Source organism: Carassius auratus, unplaced genomic scaffold, assembly GCF_003368295.1.
Source record: "Carassius auratus strain Wakin unplaced genomic scaffold, ASM336829v1 scaf_tig00025050, whole genome shotgun sequence".
Classification (NCBI taxonomy): Eukaryota; Metazoa; Chordata; class Actinopteri; order Cypriniformes; family Cyprinidae; genus Carassius; species Carassius auratus.
Genome location: NW_020525388.1, coordinates 1 through 6,943, shown reverse-complemented (window position 1 = coordinate 6,943; position 6,943 = coordinate 1). Strand labels below are relative to the sequence as shown.

The 6,943-nt window shown below is 39.0% G+C and overlaps 1 protein-coding gene across 1 annotated transcript; it reads left to right on the top strand.

Annotated features, from left to right (window-relative positions):
- Positions 1–1,162: 1,162 nt before the first annotated feature.
- LOC113078267 (uncharacterized protein C6orf106 homolog) lies at positions 1,163–6,937 on the top strand. Its single transcript, XM_026250595.1, has 5 exons — positions 1,163–1,453; positions 2,694–2,848; positions 3,067–3,264; positions 4,327–4,631; positions 6,563–6,937. Exons 1-5 carry the CDS (start codon positions 1,290–1,292, stop codon positions 6,596–6,598), a joined length of 858 nt encoding a protein of 285 aa, XP_026106380.1. The 5' UTR covers positions 1,163–1,289; the 3' UTR covers positions 6,599–6,937.
- The last annotated feature ends 6 nt before the right edge of the window (positions 6,938–6,943 follow it).

The window sequence follows — 6,943 nt, the reverse complement described above, 5'->3', positions numbered from 1 at the left end:
AGACCCTCACGCAGGTTGGTGTGGCTGGTTTCTCGTTGCATATGATGCAAGTAGTATCATCCTCTGAGACACTTTGATCTGAAATAACAGCACTGTGTTACAAAAATGCAGCTAAATCCAACGCACATTATACACATAAAGTGATAAAGTGCGAGAGCTCTCAGTCCCTCCATTGAAGCTGTGTGTACGGTCTACTGTCCATGTCCAGAAAGGTAAGAAAAACATCATCAAACTAGTCCATGTGACATCAGAGGGTCAGTTAGAATTATTTGAAGCATCGAAAATACATTTTGGTCCAAAAATGCCAAAAACTACGACTTTATTCAGCATTGTCTTCTCTTCCGTGTCTGTTGTGAGGGAGAGTTCAAAACAAAGCAGTCTGGATATCCGGTTCGCGAACGAATCATTCGATGTAACCGGATCTTTTTAACCCAGTTCACCAAATCGAACTGAATCGTTTTAAACGGTTCACGTCTCCAATACGCATTAATCCACAAATGACTTAAGCTGTTAACTTTTTTTAATGGGGCTGACACTCCCTCTGAGTACAAACAAATCAATATCCCGGAGTAATTCGTGTACTAACACAGTACACTGACTGAACTGCTGTGAAGAGAGAACTGAAGATGAACACCGAGCCGAGCCAGATAACCAACAACAGACTGACTCGTTCTCGAGTCAAGAACCGTTTCTGTCAGACGCAGTTACATCGAATGATTCGTTTGCGAACCGGACATCACAAACTGCTTTGTTTTGAACTCTCCCTCACAACAGACACGGAAGAGAAGACAATGCTGAATAAAGTCGTAGTTTTTGGCATTTTTGGACCAAAATGTATTTTCGATGCTTCAAATAATTCTAACTGACCCTCTGATGTCACATGGACTACTTTCATGATGTTTTTCTTACCTTTCTGGACATGGACAGTATACCGTTCATACAGCTTCAACGGAGGGACTGACAGCTCTCGGACTAAATCTAAGATATCTTAAACTGTGTTCCAAAGATAAACGAAGGTCTTACGGGCTCGGAACAACATGAGGGTAAGTTATTAATGACATAATTTTGCTATTTGGTTGAACTATCCCTTTAAAGGCGTAATTTAGGCACACTGGGCGCAGCAACAGTCGAATAGCAACAGCTGACGTTCCCCCGCACCATAGTTACGTCGCATGTGACGTCATTCCGCACCCCGCCCGCAGCCATGCGTACTGAGCTTGTTATCGGGTCGCTTGTTATGACTGGAGAAGGCCTCGGACTCAATTAAAATTTATCCCCGGGACAGCCGCATGCTCATGGAGGGCATGGACATAGACCTGGATCCGGAGCTCATGCAAAAATTCAGCTGCATGGGCACCACGGATAAAGATGTCCTCATCTCGGAGTTCCAGAGGCTGCTGGGCTTCCAGCTCAACCCGGCGGGCTGCGCCTTCTTCCTGGACATGACCAACTGGTGAGTCCGGGGACTCGGCCGCGGCCTACTCCTGAACCAAGCATAAAGAGTTGACCACTGCGATTTCTTGCTTTAAAATATCTTGCATGTTAAAAATAACATCGCTAGGACAGCTGTCATGAGCCCAGTGGAGTTCAATTGGATCTGAAGCGAATAACACAACAAGCTAATAGCTAATTGGCTGTTTACATAGACAGCCACTGTAACGTTTCGGCTCACATGACCTACAGAAGTAGTATTTTAGACATTCAAGCAATTAAAGCAATACATTTACTTTTTCTAAAACATGTTTTTAAACAACTCGGTCTGTCTTATTTATGTCAGTTATCAAACATGTAACGTTAGCTTGTTTTGTGCTAGTGACTTGCTATAGTAGTGGTTGTGTTTCAAAACCTTTTACGTTCCCTATCTAAGCAGCATTTTGGAGGTTTTCTAACTCGAAATGCTGCGAACTCGGATCGTGGATTCAAAATGCTGTCTACGTAGGGGCTCGCAAATGTTTTGAGACACAGGCAGTGAGTGTTCAATGCTGTTCAGTCACGACTCTTCAAAAATGCTATGTTGCCTAACGATAGAAATAGATTAGTTTTTATTTGTAATAAACAGCATACTATTTTTTTTTTTTTTTTTATTTTTTTTTTGACGTGATGACTAGTGTAAAGTTTTCTTCAGAGTTACGTAATGCACCAGTGTACTTTCATCCGAGAAGCTTATCCCTCTCTTCTTTTCTATTGAACATTACTTTAATTTCTGGGCTGTTTATTTGCTTAATGCATTTCAAACCTTTTTTTTTTTTTGTATGTATAAACTTAAATATTTTAAAACAAAGATGGAAAGGTGGAACTCTAAACCATTTTAAATGTACTGTTATTATTTTGTGTGAGAGAGAGTTATTTATATTGTCTATTTATTTCTGAGCGTAATATGAACCATTTATATGTTATATATGCCAAAAAAAAAATGAGTATATAATTAGTACTGTGATGCATTATGTTATTTTTAAGATTTTAGGATTGACACAAACTGTATGTCAGGCTTCTAGTTTAGCTTTATAATAAACCTGTTGGTCATCATGAATCTTGTTAGCTCTGTGACAGATTGCTTATGTTCCTCTGTTGTAAAGTCACTGGATAAAGTTTGCCAAATGCATAAATGTAAGCTACATGTTTGTTGGCATCAATTTCATATTAACTATTGACTGATGTTTAATCTGCTTTTCATACATTTCTTGTCTTATCAGGAACCTACAAGCAGCTATTGGTGCATATTATGACTTTGAGAGTCCAAACATCAACACGCCGTCAATGTCTTTTGTGGAAGATGTGACGATTGGAGAGGGGGAGTCTGTTCCTCCTGACACACAGTTCACAAAGACGTGGAGGATACAGAACACAGGTGAATGTTTTCTCACTCTGATTGTAAATATGAAGAGGCTGATGCTCTAACAGATTGTTATTCACAATGATATGCATTATAGAGTTATATTTCCTAAAACTTACTGATATCAGAATGTCAATAATAGTTTTGCTTCTCTTAAGGATTGAGGATCTAGCCACATCACATTAAATCCCTTGTTCGGTCAAACTTCAGTGTTGTTTCTGTTGTTATTACAGGTGCAGAGTCATGGCCCCCAGGTGTGTGTTTGAAGTATGTTGGCGGGGATCAGTTTGGCCATGTGAACATGGTGATGGTGCGGTCCCTGGATCCACAGGAGATCTCAGACGTGAGCGTGCAGATGCGCAGTCCAGCCATTCCTGGCATGTACCAGGGCCAGTGGAGAATGTGCACTGCCACTGGACTCTTCTACGGAGGTGAGACGCAAGCGATGAAGTACCGGTCAATGTTTTCAAGAAATTAGGCTATGAAATAACTATATAAAAGGATTAAAATAAAAATAGCTGAAAATGTACTTACCCTCAGGTCATTCATGAAGTAGATGAGTTTTTTTCTTCATCAGAGCAGATTTGAAGAAATGTAGCATTACATCATTTGCTAACCAGTGGTTCCCCTGCAGTGAATGGGTGCCATCAGAAAGAGAGTCCAAACAGCTGATAAAAACATCACAATAATCCACACCACTCCAGTCCATCAGTTAACATCTTGTGAAGCCAAAAGTTTTTTGTTTATAATAAGTTGATGTTATGGTTTAGTTCTTAGTCTATAAAGTTGCTTTCTCCAGTGAAAAAGTTGTCTCGTCTGAATCAGGAGAGATATATGCACAAATCAAGCACTGTTATCAAGCGAAAACTGTTCTAAACAAATATGTCTGTGTATTTTGATTTGAGGAGACAACAGGGGATTATCTTTCACCGGAGAAAGTGTTATTATGGATTATCGACTCAAATTTATCCAGATGCAATGGTTTAAAGTTAAAACGCCATAATGATGGATTTGTTTCTAACAAAGATGATTCTTTTCATCTCACATAGCATTAAGTGTTGGACTGTGGATTGTAGTGATGTTTTTATCAGCTGTTTTGAACTCTCTTTCTGATGGCACCCATTCACTGCAGAGGATCCATCAGTGAGCAAGTGATGCAGTGCTACATTTCTACAACTCTGGTCCGATGTAAAGGTGAGTAAAAATGAAGCAAATTAGTATTAGTACTAGTAATTAGTTCAATAAATATTAATATGCAAAACGTTATGCAATGACAAATATTTTAAAGAAATAGTTCACTCAAAAATTATAACTTTGGTCATTTACAAATCCTGAAGTTAATCCAACCACACATAATTTTCTTCCTCCCTACTGCATACTAAAATAGTACAGTTAGTATAGTAGTATGCCATTAGTTCTGCATGTTCTGAGTTCTGCAACCAACTTTTGTGAATGGAGGACACGTGGCTCACCTCTTTCCCCTTGCTGTGCAGATGTGATCTGGGTGATCTTGAGTGTGGAAGAAGGAGGCCTGCTGGGCGTCACACAGCAGTTATCCTCCTTCGAGACAGAGTTCAACACGCAACCCCACCGCAGTCTGGAGGGAGACTTCAACCCTTTCGCCTCACCACAGAAGAACAAGCAGGACACCAATGAGGATCATCTAAAAGACCCCGGGGGCCACTGGGAGGCCCCTCTGGACTCCATTCAGCAAGATCAAAATGGACTCAATCACACCTCTGTAAATATTACACCAAATGGTCTCCAAAACAACTTTTCAGTAGTGACTTACAGCCAGGTATGTATGCCATTTGGAGTATTTCATTGAGTTGAAAGAAGATTAGCATGATAATAACAAATGATAACTAAAGTGTAACCGAGACTTAAAAACATTTTGACTACTGTGGTGACAAGTCAAGATCTGTGATCCTAATACAAATGTTCATGATTGAGGGGCTTTTTCCAAAGGTAAGTGAAGAGGTTTAGAAAACCAAGAACTCCGCAGGTCTTTTCAATACTTTCTGAAAATCTTCCTTTCATGCAAGAAGTCTACACTGGAAACTTCTCAATGTGCTCACGTGAAGGTCACATTACAAAAGTGCGTCACCTTTTTTCTCTGTCCTGTTTTGTGACATTTGACCAAAGAAAAGCACATTGTGATGACTCGCTGTGTTTGGTTACACCTTTCCTCATTCCACACACGTGATACAGCTGGGGCTGGGAGATACAGCTAAAAGAGTTTCAGCCTTCTGATGATTCAATAAATATCTTTTTTTATTTTTATTTTATACATTATTTTGACTCAAAAGCCTGTAAGCATATGCAACGTTTAATGAATTAGTTATCTGTTTTAGTTTTCTTTTATATGCACTAATATGGTAATAAATAGCAATATTCATTCGAGTGATGAATTCCACAACATTTTTGAGTGATTATGCACAGACGATTCTTAAGAATTGATTGATTGAAATAGAATAGTTCCTAAACCCTCACAACAGCATTTTGCAATACTGGAAAAACCTGTACTAAATTTCCATGCAGATTCCATGCACATTATTGCTGACTTGTGACCTGTGTGGTTGAATTAGAACTATATTATTATAACTTTGTTTCTAATGCATCAAAATAGTTAAAGGAATAGATCATACAGAAATGAAAATTTGCTGATTATTATTTACTCATCCTCAGGCCATCCAAAATGTAGATGAGTTTTTGTTTATAGGAATGGATTTGGAGAAATGTAGCATTATACCTCTTACTCCGCAATGGATCCTCTGCAGTGAATGGGTGCCGTCAGAATGAATGTCCAAACAGCACAAGTACAACCACAAGTAATCCACACCCCTCCGGTCCACCAGTTAACATCTTGTGAAATGAAAAGCTGTGTGTTTATAAGAAACAGATCCATCATTAAGGTGTTCCTCTGCCCAAATGTGAGTCCATGATGCTTCAGCCATTTCACTGCAGAGGATCCACTGGTGATGAAGTGATGAATCGATGTCCAATAATGAAACAAACTCATCTACACATTGGCTGTTTGGTTTGTTTTCTGATTTACAAAAACACCTTTAAACTATTAATAAACTGCTATTGAGATGTATATGTCAAAAGGCTAAAAAAAAATAAAGAAAAGGCATTTTATCTCCCTGCCCCATGTAGAAGTTTCATTCTGAATTTGGCTTTGATGTGTTCATGTTAACGTCAGGGTTTTGCGTTTGTGTATCTCAATCTAGAGGCTGTTTAATATGCCCTTAACTGAGTTAAACTTTTGCCTCTCGGCCACAAGAGTGGAGTTCCATGCTAGCATGTGAGCTAAATGTTATTAACCAGTTAATGAAGTCATTGTTGAAATCTCAGACTGCTAACCGTAAACCCATAGTGTAAATATATTTCCAGTGTAACATTAAGTTACAGAATATTTTCTTTAACAACACCTGCAGGCCAAATATTTGTATAAAATTGGGTGTTGATACAGTTGTTACTCATTCATTGCTAATATTTGAAATAACCCTTAATTAATCAATGTGGCAATAATAATATGAATCACAAAGACTTACACTGAAGGAGGGACTTGAGCCAGAAACTTGGAGATATTTATATTAAGGGTATATGCAATCACTTAAAATAAGTTTTGAATGGTCAAGCACCATTTACGTTTTCTTCAGGACGTATATTTACAAGTGGTCTTCAACATTAGAGTTTTATCTCGTTGTTTCTGTTTCTTCCCAGGGCATTAATGGACCCTTCCCGTTTGGACAGTCTTAAGATACAGAAACCGTCGAGTAGCTCATCAGAGCTGCTGCTTTTGCCCTTTGCTAGGGTTCAGTGAGAGGAGGAAGAGATTTACTCTAAAGACTTGGTGACCCTCCCTCTCCCCCGACGCATCACAACATCACATCAATGTGTGGACAAATCTGTTTGGCTCCAAATCAATATTGAACCAACACCTGAGTTAAGCATGTGTGAATGCTAGATTTAGATGAGTGCTAGAAATTCTACAGAGATCTAATGAAAAATACACCGTTTTTTGATCCGTAACTTCACATTACAGCAGGAAATTCAGATGTGTGAGTGAGTGCACGACTGCACAAGAGAAACTGAGGCAAGACT